Here is a 16,522-nt window from a genome sequence, read left to right as displayed (position 1 = left end):
ATTCTATTTTTTTTCTCTATTTCTTTGCATTTATCACTGAGGAAGGCTTTCTTACCTCTCCTTGCTATTCTTTGAAACTCTGCATTCAAATGGGTATATATTTCCTTTTCTCCTTTGCTCTTGGCTTCTCTTCTTTTCTCAGCTATTTGTAAGGCCTCCTCAGACAGCCATTTTGCCTTTTGGCATTTCTTTTTTCTTGGGGATGGTCTTGATCCCTGTTTCCTGTACAATGTCACAAACCTCCATCCATAGTTCTTCAGGCAGTCTGTCTATCAGGTCTAATCCCTTGAATCTATCTGTGACATCCACTGTATAATCATAAGGGATTTGATTTAGGTCATACCTGGATGGTCTAGTGGTTTTCCCTACTTTCTTCAATTTCGGTCTGAATTTTGCAATAAGGAGTTCATGATCTGAGCCACAGTCAGCTCCTGGTCTTGTTTTTGCTGACTGTATAGAGTTTCTCTATCTTTGGCTGCAAAGAGTTTAATCAATCAGATTTTGGTATTGACCATCTGGTGTGTTTCTAGTGGACAGTTATTTTCAAGAGATGGTCATGGAAGCATTTTTCAAATGAACTTAAATGCATTGATTATAATATATCCTTTTGAGACACAGTAGGCATTCTGTTTAATGATGCCACTGGTTTAAAGGCATCTCTAGTCTGTCTACTCTTACTTCCACCTTTCTGCCATAGCTTAGGTGTAAATCCAAGGGGAAATGTTTATGGCAGAAGAGAAAACTATTGAGTGTAGTTAGTGGCTCCCAGTATTAAAAGCAAGTATTTACAAGTGAAAGGAATGAGAGCCATGTAACTGGTGATGGGATTTAAATGGATTTAGGAACTAAGGCTGAAACAGGATCCTCATTAGAGAAGATTCCAGGGTCATGAGGTCAGTCCTCACCTGTCCATCAGGCAGACAGGCTGTCCACAGCTTTCACTTCAAAGATAGAGCATGTTTTTCTCATCAGTGTGTCTTGCCCCCCAGTTCTTGAGGGAGAGGATGCCCTGCCTGCCCCTGGCAACCTGATGTGTCCACAGTGGTGTACCAAATGGCTCCACAGATTCAGCTTACATCAGTGTCTAAAAGATGATAGAAAACTCAGAATGTGATTCTTCACCATTTTCTTAAAGAGAGATGTGAAAAAGAATCATATTGGGTAGAGTAGACTGTCTTTGTTAGCATTTTCCTGTTATTAATTGCACTTCTGAAAATAAGAACAGGGCTCCCCTGGTGGCTCAGTGGTCAAGAATTTGCCTGCCAATGCAAGGGTCTCAGGTTCGATCCCTGATCTGAGAAGATGCCACATACTACAGAGCAACTAAGCCCCTGTGGCACAACTATTGAGGCTGTGCTCCAGAGCCTGGGAACTGCAGCTACTGAGCCCATGTGTCCCAGCTACTGAAGCCCGAGTGCCCAAGAGCCCATGCTCTGCAATAGGAGAAGCCACCTCAATGAGAAGCCCACATACAGCAACTAGAGAGTATTCCTTGTTCTCTGCAACTAGAGAAAAGTCAGCAATGAAGACCCAGTACAGGCAAAAATAAAGAAAGAAATATTAAAAAAAATAGTAATACAATAGGGAAGAAAATGACAGTTTCCCATGGATGAGAAAGCCATACTTAGGATGGTTCTTTTGTGCTTCTTGAAATTTAAGCTGTTGAGCATTTGCTACAAGTGACTGCTGTTCCCTGTCTTCTTTTCCAGCTGACCTTGGAATTTTCTATATGACAAATTCATGTCTTTAACTCACCATGGTTCCTCACGTGGAGGCTGTTAGTCCTGAAAGCTCAGCACCCAGAGTAGGTGGCATTTGAGGCTGAAAGAGGAAAGATGAAACTAGGGTAGGGGTCTAGCTCAACCGGTTTCCTAGAGGGAGAGTCTGTTTATCACCACAGATGCTATGGTTGTTTTCCTGCAACTTGGAGAACTGGTACATCAGAGGACATAAAGTTTTCTAGCTTGCTGTCATCTCCTCCATTGTCTCTCTTTGCTCTCTCTAGTCTGTGGGTTCTTGATGAGAAATGTTGCTGGGTGTGGGGAGTCCCGAGCTATGGGACAGGGCATGGAAGAGAGATGATGCTTGTGCTGCAGTCTAATGCCATGTGGATTCTGCACTACATAGCAGTAGAATTTTGTGTTCTTTCCTTTGAGGATCTGTACCAACAATATATTTCATTATTTAGATCATTATTTGACTTTAGGCTTCAATGCCTTGAGGTGATTCCTTTGACTCTAGCTTTAATGAAGGGAAAAAAAAATCGTTAGGAAAGCAGATTGTGCCTTCCAATTCCTAATTAATTTGCAGTCTAATTTGTTTTCTGCTATCTACTTATATTTTCTTTAGACTTTAGCCAAATGTTATTTCAAGGTTTTCATTAAAAAAAAAAAAACAACTAGATTTTAAAATTACCATCATAGAAGTTTTTTCGTCTATTACAATTGACTAGTCTTCTTGGTGTTCGTTTCATAAAATACAAAGTTTGTATCATCAGGAATCAAACACGAGAGCATTTGTATGAGTATTCAGCAATCTCAAAGCATTTTGAAGCAGATCTTCTTTGATGTTTACATGTAGAAATTCACTTAGTATCCTTTCTTGAAATCAACAAAACAAGAGCAACAAAGAACAATCAATTGGTATCCAAGCATACGCAATTCTGATCCCTAACCTTTTCATACCCAGGTTTAACTTACCATGCATTTTTTTAACCCATTTTAGTAATATATTAGAGAAAAGGTTCTAGACTGGTTTGCTTAGTCTTTTCTTTCTGGCTGATTCAGGTGGGTACAGTGCAAAATCTTTTGGTGTCACCCAGGGGTGAAGAGCTAAACTGCACCTAAAACCACAGTTTAATTTATAGTCTGTATCATGACTGTGCATATCAAAGTCATAGTTTGGAGGAGAGACAGATGTGCAGTAAAAGAAGGCATAAAGGAAGATAAGGAATGAAAAAAATGAGAGGAAAAAGAGAGAGGAGCAAATCGAGACTTGCCCGTGGAATACCTCCCCAAACTCCTCCTCTCCTGGCTACATGCTCTTCATAGATATAAACCCCCAGGTTACTGTCATCCACTCCAGTGACCTGGGTACCCAGAGATTTTCCAAGTTTCAAGTGGTGGAACTGATTTTTTGATCAAATGAAATTATATGTAGATGCCTAAGATATAAAGACAAAGTTGTGTTTTATTAATATAAATTTACCTTATAAGTTAACATTTATAACATTTGCTTAGTATAAAATTAATGGATGAGAACAAGAATATTTTAAATAGACATAAATATTGAAATTTGAGAATATGAATGGTACTTCTTTTCATCTACCAGTATATACAATTTCTGTGTTTTAAATGCACAGTAACAGAAAACTCTGGTTTCATATTAAAGAGAAATAGTATCTAATTTTTTAAACTTCTCAAACTTGAAAGTGGAAACAGAATTTTAAGTAGATTTACTATCTTGAAGGAGGAGAAATTGGAAATTGGATGTCTGAAGACTGATCACTAACAATATGTTGCAAACATAGATGTCATCACTCCGTTAGCCAAGTTGCACCAAATACTGTCAAGTTTGCATGTTTACAAAGGGTGCCAGCATCCTCTGTAAGATGTGAGTGTCCTGGGTGTACATGCTACCATGTAACGGTGTGATTCAGGATCCAGACCATCCCCTGCACAATTAGGGGAAATTATATATTATATTATTATAAGATACACACCCATATATATTGTTGAGCCAAAAGTGATCATCACTTTTAAGGTTTTTATCAAGAAAATTCAGACATGAAGAGATATAAGGAAAAGACATTTTAGGTGAAGAGAAAGCAAAAGCAAGAGTAGAAAGAAAAATAAATGGAAGTGAGAACTGTCTGGGTGCAGTGTTTGGAGCAATATCTTTGGAAAGAGAGAGAGATACTTTGAAAATCAAAGTAAGGTATCAGGACTTTATTCTGAGGATTACCGGGGAATATTCTAAAGAACGGAGAAGGCAATGGCACCCTACTCCAGCACTCTTGCCTGGAAAATCCCATGGAAGGGGGAGCCTGGTGGGCTGCAGTCCATGGGGTCGCTAAGAGTCGGACACAACTGAGCGACTTCACTTTCACTTTTCACTTTCATGCATTGGAGAAGGAAATGGCAACCCACTCCAGTGTTCTTACCTGGAGAATCCCAGGGACGGGGTAGCATCATGGGCTGCCGTCTATGGGGTCGCACAGAGTCAGACACAACTGAAGCGACTTAGCAGCAGCAGCAGCAGCAGCATTCTAAAGAAAGATATAAATTGGTTACAAGAAATCATCAGGTAGGTCACCTGATGAAGATACTGCAACAGTATAGAGGAATTTCAGGAAATACAAGTTTGCATCCTATTAAACGTAGTATTACACCTTCTGGGCATTGTGTGACATTTTGTGGAACCTTACATACTCCAGTTATGGCATTTTGCTGTCTTGTACTTGCATACCTAAAATTTAAAGAACTAATAGTAAGTCCTTTTGAATGAATGACCCATCTACAATATGAAACATGCATGGAAATAGCAGGAGACATTGAATCCTAAAATTGGTTCATATCGACTTAACCTGGCAGCATAAGTCAGCATGTTACAGGGCAGTTGTTCATACGTTACAGACAGATTTTGCTTTTACTTACAGTTACATATGTAATTGTGGCTCAGTGGTAAAGAACCCATCTGCCAAAGAAGGAGACATGGGTCAGTCCCTGGGTGGGGAAGATTCCCATGGAGAAGGAAATGGCAATCCACTCCAGTACTCTTGCCTGGAGAATCCCATGGACAGAGGAGCCTGATGGGCTACAGTCCATGGGGCTGCAAAGAGCTGGACACGACTGAGTGAGCACACACATACAAGCAACTCCTTGGAACTCTAGTGTCAAAATCTCTAGCTCGTATGGCTGGTACCCCTCACCAAATTGCTTGGGTATTAAGGAATCATTTTGGTAATAGAACGTAAACTTTTATTTCCTGAAATTTTGATCACACTATTCTGTTGCAGTGTCCTCATCAGATGACCTACCTGATGGTTTCTTGTAACAAATTTATATCTTTCTTTAGAATATTCTCCACTAATTCTCAGAATCAAGTCCTGATACTTTACTTTGATTTTCAAAGTATCTCTCTCTCTCTTTCCAAAGATACTGCTCCAAACACTGTACCCAGACAGATCTTCTCACTTCCATGTATTTTTCCTTCTACTCTTGCTTTTGCTTTCTCTTCACCTAAAATGTCTTTTCCTTATATCTCGTCATGCCTGAATTTTCTTGATAAAAACCTTAAAAGTGATGATCACTTTTGGCTCAGCAACATATATATATGTGTATATCTGATAATAATATAATATATAATAAATATATACACAATGTAGACTTACAACAGTATATAAATCACACTAAAGATATTTAATGACACAGAAAGATTTTTTTCCCATTTTATTGAGGAAATATAAATTGAAAAATATTATAATTTTCTTTTCTCCCTTAAGAGACAGGTTTATTTTGCTTGTTGGTATTTTATGATTGGGCAGTAGCTCCATTTTATTTTTATAATAACAAATGAATTAATAAAACTTATCTCTCAAGTGTAGGACAGCTTATACCATCCTTAAGTAAAATTTTGGAAGATCTTAAATCCACACTCTTCTGAATTGTTTTCACAATTACTCATATATCCAGATACTTTAAAGAAGGCTTAACCATGTGAGCGACACTAACGTTCAACACCGCATATCTCTGATGTCCCCTTCCGTCTATCCACTGAGCTTTGTTTCGGAAATCATCAGACTACCCGTCTGCTCATGTTTGCAATGATATCCCCTATCTTCACAGGTTGGGTCAACCAATAATATGCAGTAATGAAATGGGAACTGAGATTTACTATTTCCTAAAGACCTGGATGACATTTTTTCAGCTATTCTCCTCAACAAAGGCTGTCTAGCTCTGCTGGGTCGTAGTTGTGAATAACACATGCACAGAGAAACTTGACTGTTGTTTCTAGTAAAGGTATTATGTGAAGGGAATACCTTTTGGTCTCCTCTGTTGCCTTGGAGTCCTGAGATCTTGCTCGGTGGTACGTTTGTGCAGCCACATATGCGTCTGCTGAAACAAAGAGGCTGTATTTGGTAGTCATTGATAATTGTTTTAAAAGTAGATCAGGCAGTTTTCCTTGAAACTTCTTTTCTAACTTAGCATGAAGTAGAATTAAATAGTAGACATGAAGGCATTTATTTGGAGGTATCAAAATCAGAAGGGGAATTGTTTGGTTACACAGAGGACTGCAAGAGGACCAAGGAACGCAATGAAGAAAATTATCAAGCATGCATGTTGTTTTTAAGCGATACTTGAGACTGATATGTGAAACAGCTGTGTTGTTGGGTTTTTTTTTCTTGTGCCAACTTTCCTTATTTGATTGATTTTTCTCTCTGACAGCCCACTGTGCTGATAAATGTGTCCATGGTCGCTGCATTGCTCCAAACACCTGTCAGTGTGAGCCTGGCTGGGGTGGGACCAACTGCTCCAGTGGTAAGTGTGCAGCTGCCGTTGTCTGTCTCCGGATGTTTTTGCTGTATGAGCCCCTTGTCTCCACGGGTTTCCCTCTGCAGCCCAGTGCAGAATGTGGTGTGGATCCCCAACCCGGCTCACAAATAGCGTTTCTTTGAAATCTCTACATGTATTATACATAGGACTGTTATGAATAGAGTATAAAGAAAGACACTTGGAAAGCAGGAGATCTCAGGAATCTGACTCTAATACTTCTGTGAATGTGAATACATATTCCAGAGTAGGATCCAGAATTCAGATTCCTTCATTCAGTAAGGCAGTTGTGGTAACACAGCTATTGTATTCTGACATCTGTTTTTACTTGTTCATATATCTAATATATTTTCTTGGTGATGAAAATTGACCACTTGTTGGTTTTAAAGCAGAAGCAAAATTGATATTTTCAATTGTTGTTTATTTATCTCTGAATTATGAGGTACCAATAATAAGTCCTTTCTCAGATAACCGGGGTGAATTACTGGTAGTAAATGAAAATTCGTGACCATGTAGGTACTAATTCATAATATATAATTTGTCTCCATTGTATTAGAATTACAATTCTAAAATGATGGTGTTTTGGATGATATTGCACTTAAAATCCTGCATTCATGATTATGAGGATTAAATGATGGTACGTCATGTAATACAGTTGCTTTTCTAAATTTCACAGTTAAAACTGAAGTTTTCTGGCTAACTCCTTGCTGCGCGTGTAATTGTGTACTCTTCCTGTTCCTTTATACTTCATTTTGCCTCGAAAAATGTGAGAAAGAGCTGAAGTGCAACTCAATTGTAATGCATGAAATGTTAACATTTAGAGAAAGGGAATAATAGTTTTCAAATTACCAAGCTCTCATGACAACTCAGATTTGTCCTCGTTGCCACCAAAGAATTCCTGAAACCAGTCAAAAAGAACATCAGGCTATGTATAATAGATAAGCTGGTTTTAGGAATTTTTGCTTGCTTCCCTTTGGAATTGGGGAAGTTATTCTTTATCTTGTTAGAACTACTTTGTTTTAGGCTTGTGATTTCCTGGCTGTCTCTAAAACAGCATCGATCTCCAGGGGAGGTCCTGTGCTGTCTGTGCACAGAACATTCCATGTGAAAGAGCCTTTTTATTGTGTCTTAGGGAGTGTGTGTACATGTCTCTCTGTCCCATTCCAATGGGTCACTGTCTTGCAGGGTTTTGTTTGGCTTCTGCTGGAGATCAGGAGGAGAGTGGGTATTTTGTTCACACTGTTGAGGCAAAATGTTTAGGATGTGGGATCTGGCTCATGTCCATTTTTTTGGCTAACTGACCTCAAGTGCAGTGTTGCTTTCACTGACTTTTCCAGCTTAAAGATCAGTTGTGCCTACACATTTAGAAGAAAAATAACATTATTGTATAAACCATTGAGAAAGAGAAGAGTGGCTGTATTCTTCATCTGAAAAATGAGATTTGTTATTACTAATTTCAGGGGGAAAGTTGTGGAATAATTTTAGTCCTAGCCACACTTTGTCTCCTAAGAGCTGCAGCTTACCTCGTGCTAAGAGATCAGGCTGAAGTGTGTATAAACTAAAGGAAAGCCAACATGGGTTTCAGACTCTCTAGAACTGACTAGGGCCTTCTAGAAAAGTAACTGTTGCTTTATTTTGGAATCGACGAACTTTTTAATAAAGCCTCTAGAATTCTTCTAGAAAGAAACACATGTTCTTTCAATTCTGGGTGAAGATACTGAGGTGACTTAGTTTATCCTCCACAGCTCATGTTTTGGTATTATCATGAACAGAAGCATCAATAAACGTGGACAGATATCTGAGAAAACATTTCTGACACCTTTTTTTAAGCACCTACATTCTGTTCTGAGTCAGAGCACTGAATTTTGTTACCTGGGTTTTGTCTGTAGTTGTTACCCTAATATGCCTCATTAGGAGGTGTGTGATTTAATACTCTCAGCCAAATAATTCTTGAAGCAAATGCATACTCTGGTAACCTATTAAGTAGCAGAGTTAAAATGACCTAGTTCCCGAGAATTTTTATCGCTCTGTATCTTCCTCTCTGGTTATCATTATGCATATATTTGATACTATATGTTAGACTGAGAAAATGATTTCTTTTTTAATTAGATCAATTCCTTGTATTAGTCAGGGTCCATTCAGGAGACAGAAATTGCAATAACTTTTTCGACTAAACCTTTCATTTTGGAACAATTTTAGTAAAGTTACAAGATAGTAGAGAGCTTCCATATACCCACGCCTAGTTTTTCCTTTAACATCTTAAGTTAGCATTAGCTTGGCAAAACTAATTGCCAGAAGAAACTGACCTGAATGCACTACTAGTTAGTTCACTACCAGCATATTGCTGTTGAACTCTAGACTTTGTTTGAATTTCATTATTATTATTTTTTGTTAAAGTCTCTTTCTTTTCCAAGACCCAGTCCTGGCCACTACACTGCATCGTCATGTCCCTCCAGTCCCCTCTGGTCTGTGACAATTACTCAGCCTTTGTTTTTCATAACCTTGACAACTAGCCAGGTATCCTGCAGAATGTCTCTCAGTTTGTGTCTTCCTCATGACCAGACTAGGGGTACAAGTTTTTAAAAGAACATCACAAAGTTGAAGTGCCCACCTCATGACATTCTATGATGATATCATGGTCTATGATCATATCATTCTATGATGATATTCACATGACATCACCGATGATGTCATCACTCGGTTAACTTTCATCATGTAGTGATGTGTAGTGTTTGCCAGATTTCTCCACATGAAGTTATTATTTTTCTCTTTCCCGTTTCTGTTCTCCAGAAATAAGTCACTAAGTCTAGTCTGCCGTCAAGGGTGAAAGGTAGGGATTAAGCTCCATGGTTTTGGGAGGAGAGATTATCTATATATGTTATTTGGAACTCATCTGTAAAGAAGATTCATTTATTCTCTCCCATTTAGTCAGTCATTTATATCAGTGTGGGCTTATATATATTTCTATGAAAAATCAGTATATTATTTTGTTGCTTAAATTGTTCTAGATTTGGCAATTGGGCATTGTTTTACGTGGCTTCTGTGTCCTTTTGACATGCCCTGGTCCTTTTGTTGGCTCTTACGTTTTGTTCTGTCTTTTGAGCACTTCCTTACTTTCCGCTACTGTAGGATTCTTCAGTCTCACTTTGTGTTTTTCCTTCTTCAGTCCTAGAATGAGCCATTAAAGAATTGTATTTAGAAACCAAGATCTGGATACTGGAGGTGCTCATTGCTCCTGGAAAATATTGTAACTTGAGCAGGGAAGGTTTATTAAAAAGAATTATTAGCTGTAACAGGAAATTGTTGTGGGCATTGGCTAGTAAAAAGTAGATACAGTGAAAGGAATACAAGAATGGCAAATATAAGGGACACCCATACTCCCAGGGCTGAGATAGAACACGCAAAGAGGAAGCCCCAGTAGGGGTATGGTACAGACCCTATGAGAACACAGCCACAGCTTACTGAATGGCAGAGAGGCTGCTGTGGTTTACTCCTCATGGGACTTGCTGGAAATCTGCTTTCTGGAACTTGCTAGAAATCTGTTCTGTAGGATGCTTGAGAAAGCTGTTCTGGAGACATGTCTTATCAGAAGCACTCTTTTACTGGTAGCCCGAGGGAGGTGCCCAGGATGTTGCTAGCTAATAGGTGCTGCTCGTCACAATGCACTGTAGGAGCTGAGTGTTGAAGAAGTTGCCCACGCTGGAGGAGCAGGCACTTTAGGAGTCAGCTGAGCTGGCACACTAGAAACACGGTGGGAAGCGCCTTCCTCTTGCAGTGTCTCTCAGCACCCTAGGAAAGTGCTTAACAGTCAGCCAGCTGGCAAGGAAGGGTATTTACATGGCCCATATGCATTTTGTAGATAAAAATGGAGGATAACTTTAGCACTGAGAAGCAATAAAGTACGTCCAATCTACTCCTTTGGTTCCCTAGGTCTCCTGTACACCTTTCTATATACATTTGAATTCTTGCAGATAAACGAAACAACTCAGCATTCCCATCTAATAAAACACAGCCTGCCATCTTACAAGTTAGGATGCTCTTTGCTGTTTCCTCAAAATAAAGAGATGCAGGTACCAACAGTCATAGTATCCTTTGCTGCTTATGTTAAATTTTCCTGAAATTCATATGAAGTTCCCCTGAATATTTTGTTGTTGCTGTTGTTTAGTTGCTGTGTTCGGCTCTCTTGAAACCCCATGGACTGTAGCCTGCCAGGCTCCTCTGTCCATGGGATTTCCCAGGCAGGAATACTAGAATGGATTGCCATTTTCATCCCCAGGGGATCTTCCCAACTCAGGGATCAAACCCATGTCTCCTACGTTGGCAGGCAAGTTCTTTATTCCTGAGCCACCAAGGAAGTCAAATATTTTGTTACCTAGATAGTAAAGTTACCTTCCAACAACTTTTATTTTATATAAGATAAAATGCAAAGAAAGAGAAGAAAAAACAGCTTCTACAAATAAACCTGTAGATGTTATAAGCAAAGAGAACTCTTTTCTGTAATGACGTATAGGCTGTACTTGGGTATATGGACTCTTTTCTCCCCATTTCAGATATCTCCCTTCTCAGCCCAGACCTCAGCTGCTTAGGGTTCTTTGCCCGGAGGAATGACTCAAACCTCCACTCCTGAATTCTCAGTTGTCCTGCCTTTTTTTGGTCTTTGACTCTTTCCATTAACCTTTACTACTGGGCATGTGAGTTCCAAAAAGTGCCCCACAGAATCCCTTGGGTTCCAGACAGAGTTCAGCTTTCTCCCAGTATGTAGCAGCAACCCAATCCCCTCCTGATGATCAGGGTAAGTCATTCCAACCAGAAGAATAGCTCCTTTTATTTATATTATGAGTTTAAAATGAATAAATTGATAACTGTCACACACAACTATCTGTCTTGTATATTTTTTCCTTCTCAATATATACATGGGAGATTAAGTCTGACAGTTACCTTCCCAACCACAAGTTTACAAAGGCTGCCTTTGGAGATTTAGTATGACTGTTCACCTTGTCAGTGGATGGACAGATTCCTATATGCGGTATATAGTCAGTGTTCCTGAGTCTCAATGTATCCTCTGTATGAAAAACCAGGTGTGTGAGAGAACTGAGCAGAGTTTGTTTGCTTGGAGTGAAATCACGGTTTATTCAACTAGACTTAGGCATATTGCTTCTTTTTAGATTTGATTAAATGATTTTTTAAAAAAGCACACACGTATTTTATGTTTATTGGCATCCTGATGTGTACCCTAGCCTATATGATGTTAATCTATCTTGCCTCCACTTCCTTCTTTCCTCCTCTTTCCTGTTCTCTCTCTGTTCCCACCCCATCAATATCTTGGGTCTGTTCATCAATCCTGGATTTCTCTTCCTCTCTCACTGGATGATAAACAGTTCCTGGAGGGTAGGGGCTGTGTATTATTAATCTCTTCAGCTTCCACTCTGCTGTCATGTGACTGGAGCACAGTGAGTGTTTCATTTAATGAGACTGAATGTGTGACTCTGAGACGGTCATTCATGTGTTCATGATGTGAACTTTCATTGATCACTGTGTGCAAGGAACTGTGCTGGATGCTGGGGGTAGAGAAACCATTGGCAGTTGCTGGACCCACGGAGATCGAAGTCCGTAGAAAAGTAGACAGACCTGTAAGTGTCTTGTTCTGGGGAAGAGAACAGCCTCAGGAGAAGAGGTGGATGGAAGGAGCCAGAAATGGTGCTGGGTGGAGCAGTGAGAGATGTTCCGGGTGGACTAAAAAGAAGGACCTGATGTAGCGCTGGAAACAGAAAGAAGACTGCTGTGTGGTGAGGGGCCGGAGAAGGCAATGGCACCCCACTCCAGTACTCTTGCCTGGAAGATTCCATGGACGGAGGAGCCTGGTAGGCTGCAGTCCATGGGGTCGCGAAGAGTTGGACATGACTGAGTGACTTCACTTTCACTTTTCACTTTCATGCATTGGAGAAGGAAATGGCAACCCACTCCAGTGTTCTTGCCTGGAGAATCCCAGGGACGGGGGAGCCTGGTGGGCTGCCGTCTATGGGGTCGCACAGAGTCGGACACGACTGACACGACTTAGCAGTAGCAGTAGCAGCGGTGAGGGGGGTGATGCAAAGATGCTAAAGCATAGACTCATCTTCCGGAAACTTGGCTGGAAGGTCAACAAGAAGGAGCAAAGAGACAGGGAGTTAGTAAAAGACAGATGCAAGCTCAAGAGCAAATTTTGTGTGTGTTTGTTTGCTTTTGATTGTGTTTTAAGGTTAAAGAGGCTGAGAGGGAAGTGAGAGAGGGAAAGTCTGGAGGTTTAATTGAGAGGTCATTTAAATGAGGGAACATGGCTCCTGAGAAGACAGATGGCATCCTGACTCTGACGGAAGGATTGAAGTACAAAGTATTTCTGGTTCCCAACAGAATGAGGGAGGAAAGAGTGGCTGGCAGCATGTGGATAGGTTTCTGAGCTCAGGAGCTCATGGGCAGTGGGGAGGAGGATCTGAGTGGATTCATATTTGATGACCTTTCTTCTTTTGGTGAACTGGAGAAGAGATGACCTGCTGATACCAAGAGGAGCAGAAGTTAGACACGCTGATGATGACAGCGTCATCATTAAGCGGTGCTTCCTGTGTGCCAAGCGTTATTGCAAGGCTTTATAGGAAAGAACCTCATTCAATGCTCAACAAGATGAGAGAGCTACAGCTCTTGTTCCTATTTTACAGATGAGAAAATGGAGGCACAGAAAAGTCAAGTGTCTGGCCTACGTTTATACTTCTGGTAAAGAATGGAGCTGGACTTGCATCTCATTCAAAGCCAGTAATTTTAACCACAAGAGTATGGTGCCTTCTGAAGTGGGAAAGGAGGTTTCATGAAGGTGACGAGGTCAGGGATACCGAGGGGAATGACAGCAGGAGGCAGGACTGACACCACCAGACAAAATAGCAAAGGAAAGTTCCTGAGAGATGTGGAGGGTGTACAAACATGTCATTTAAAATGACACCAATTTGGTTGGATGCCTTAGTAATTTGTAATTTCCTCATTTGTAACATTAAGGATGTTGGACCAGATTATATGTATCATCCCTTTCAAACCTATGATTTTGTGTGTGATTTACTCTCATAAGTATGTGTCTGCAGTCCCCAAGACCTTTCTTTGTTTCAGAAACCCTTTAAACCTTTTGTATGAGTAGCAATAACACATTTGTTCTCTCAGCCCATATAATTCTATTTGTGATTTTCTGAAGGTCTATAGAGAAATTTATTTATCCTCTGGCGAAAGGGCATATCCAGAAACACACAGAGACACATATCCTGAGTCAATCAGCAGCCAGCAAATAGTTCTCAAATGCTTGTTTCCCAGACTTTTGACATTAGCACCAAGTAGAAGCAAAAAATGGAAATTAATTTTGGTCTGAAATATCCAGACTGAGGTTTATGTAGTCATCAACAGCATTTCTGGTTAAATGTACTTAGAGTTAGTGAAAACATGCCTAGGAGGCCAAATTTGCCCAAACATTTCCAATACAGCATTAAGAACACAGATAACCTTTTAGATAAAGCAAACATGCTGTGCTGCTTGGAGTAAGTAATAAGAATTTGCCTGCAGGATATTCGAATGGGGGAATCCATTTGAAAGATATTACAAGCCAGAAATTGTAAGGCACAAAAAGCTGACTTGTTTGCCAGCAAGGTCTGTTGATGTAAAGGTCTATTGACTGGATACAATGGAGGATCAATGTTGTCTGGGGAGAGAAGATACTGGAGCCCAATCCTTGTGGCAAGTTGTTAACATACCCATCACACTGTCAGAATTGCTTTAGAAATCAGGTTGATGGAGCAGCAGGAATAAGAGTGGATCATTTGGGTTCACTGGCCTGGGGGCCAGACATTGATGGCAGGTGGGAAGGACTGAGCTCAGAATGAATGTTTCATCAGAACTGCATGAAAGCAATTTCACTGATGGACTGCGTGAGTGATAGCGGTCACACACAGAAACTGCTGATTTTGCCCTCGTGAAAGTCTGAAATCTGGGCTGTTGTTGGTTCCTCTTTGGAGGGGCAGACAATCTCTTCCACTTCTACTCACCCAACTCCCTTTTGGAACTGACTGGCAGTAGACTTCATGGTTCTCAATTCTGTGCTGTTTCGATGCCTCACATTCCTAAGCTTAAAAGAAGTTTCAAAGTATATATGTCATATACTTGTGAGAATTAAATGATCCAATACCTGCTGAGTACTCAGCACTCAGCATTGTATGATAACAGCTCAATAAATGATGTGAACATGTTAGTCACTCAGTCCTGTCCAACTCTGCGAGCCTATGAACGGTAGCCCGCCAGGATCCTCTGTCCATGGGGATTCTCCAGGCAAGAATACCAGAGTGGGTTGCCATTCCCTTCTCCAGTGGATCTTCCCGACCCAGGGGTCGAACTTGGGTCTCCTGCATTGCAGGCAGATTGTTTACCATCTCAACACCAGAGAGTCCTGCTTACTTAACAATTCCTTGTGTGACAAATGTGCCTCCCACCAGACTTCGAATCGGTCCAGCCTGTGGACTAGAGAATAGATGGAGCGGCTCTTTGTGGATATCTCATTTCTAGCTGACACAGTGGTAAAGAATCCACCAGCCAGTGCGGGAGATACCAGAGACGTGAGTTCGATCCCTGAGTTGGGACGATCCCCTGGAGAAGGAAAATGGCAGCACACACTCTAGCATTCTTGCCTGGAAAATCCCATGGACAGAGGAGCCTGGTGGGCTACAGTCCATGGGGTCTCAGAGTCGGACATGACTTAGCACCCGTGCGCAAACACATTTTGCCCTGCAGGCCACACCCTTCTTGAGCAGGAGCCTCTCTCCCTTCACAGCTGCTTGCCAAGAGGCTCCCCAGACAGAGCCTCTGGTGTTGTTTTTCTCCCAGCCTCTGACCATGAATGTCCTTACCAGATGAATTCATGTCTGGTTTGTATTGCTCTGGGCATCCTGAGAACACTATAGATGTTTATGTTACCCGCGCTAGTCAGTTCATAAGCTGTAAATACAAGGCTGGACTATCATTTTATTTAACTCCACTACACATCATTTATTGATTTTTTTTCCTATTTTTTAGCTTTGAGTAATTGCCCTGTATATCTGTTTATCAGAAAATCCTGGTTCAACCTCAAAAATCTAACCTTTTGCTACTCTTTCCTGGTGCTATTCAAATCCAAGCCACCATCCTCTCTTAATTGTGATCACTCTAGTCTCCCTACTGCTGCATCTACTCAAGCCCCACTGGGGTCAGCTCTCTCTACTGAGACCAGAGTGATCTTGTCAAAATGTACTTCAGAACATGCTGCTCCCCTTCAGCAAACTCCCCAGTGTTTCCCATTATTGTTAGAATAAATGCCAAAGCCCTGATGTAGTCCACCAAGCCTTGTTTGATCTGTCTGTCCATACCTTCCTGCCCCGTCTTCATCCCACCAGTCACTCAGGGTACCACATTGCTTAGCCTCTGCCTCTTTTTCCTGGAACACAGTAGTTCCATTTTTGCCTCTGCACTTGATATTTCCTCTGACGAAAATGCTCTCCTCCTTGGAGCTTTGCATGGCTGGCTTCTTAAGGCCGATGGACTTGCTAAGTGTCGCCACCAAGAGTGGCTTTCCCTGACTCTATATAAAGAATATTCCCCCATAACTATCTATTACACCTGCTTTTTAATTTTTTATGGCACTATTTGAAAATATTTCATTTGTTCACTTCTTTTTTGGTCTGTATTTCCCTCCAGGATATGAGGCCCATAGAAACATGAATTTTGTCTCTTTTCTTCACTGCTGCCTAGCTAATTTATTCACCTAATGTCTAGCACAGTTCTGGGTACCCAATGATTCTCAGTAAATATTTGCGGAAGGAAAGAATAAAGGCATAAATGTTTCAGGAGCAGTAATGGATACAAACAGGAGATATGAGGGATGAGGAAGGTTCTACCTCGTTTTTCAAATGCTTTCAGTTTAATAGGATTGGAAG

The 16,522-nt window shown here is 40.7% G+C and overlaps 1 protein-coding gene across 1 annotated transcript in view; it reads left to right on the top strand.

Moving 5' to 3' along the window:
- MEGF10 (multiple EGF like domains 10) overlaps positions 1–16,522 on the top strand; it is a 138,440-nt gene that overhangs the window by 42,568 nt on the left and 79,350 nt on the right. Inside the window, exon 4 of the mRNA XM_068981027.1 lies at positions 6,447–6,539. Within this exon, the coding sequence (XP_068837128.1) occupies positions 6,447–6,539 (93 nt within the window). The remainder of the gene's footprint in view (positions 1–6,446; positions 6,540–16,522) is intronic.

Source organism: Capricornis sumatraensis, chromosome 9, assembly GCF_032405125.1.
Source record: "Capricornis sumatraensis isolate serow.1 chromosome 9, serow.2, whole genome shotgun sequence".
Lineage (NCBI taxonomy): Eukaryota > Metazoa > Chordata > Mammalia > Artiodactyla > Bovidae > Capricornis > Capricornis sumatraensis.
This window is presented reverse-complemented; position numbering and strand designations above follow the sequence as displayed.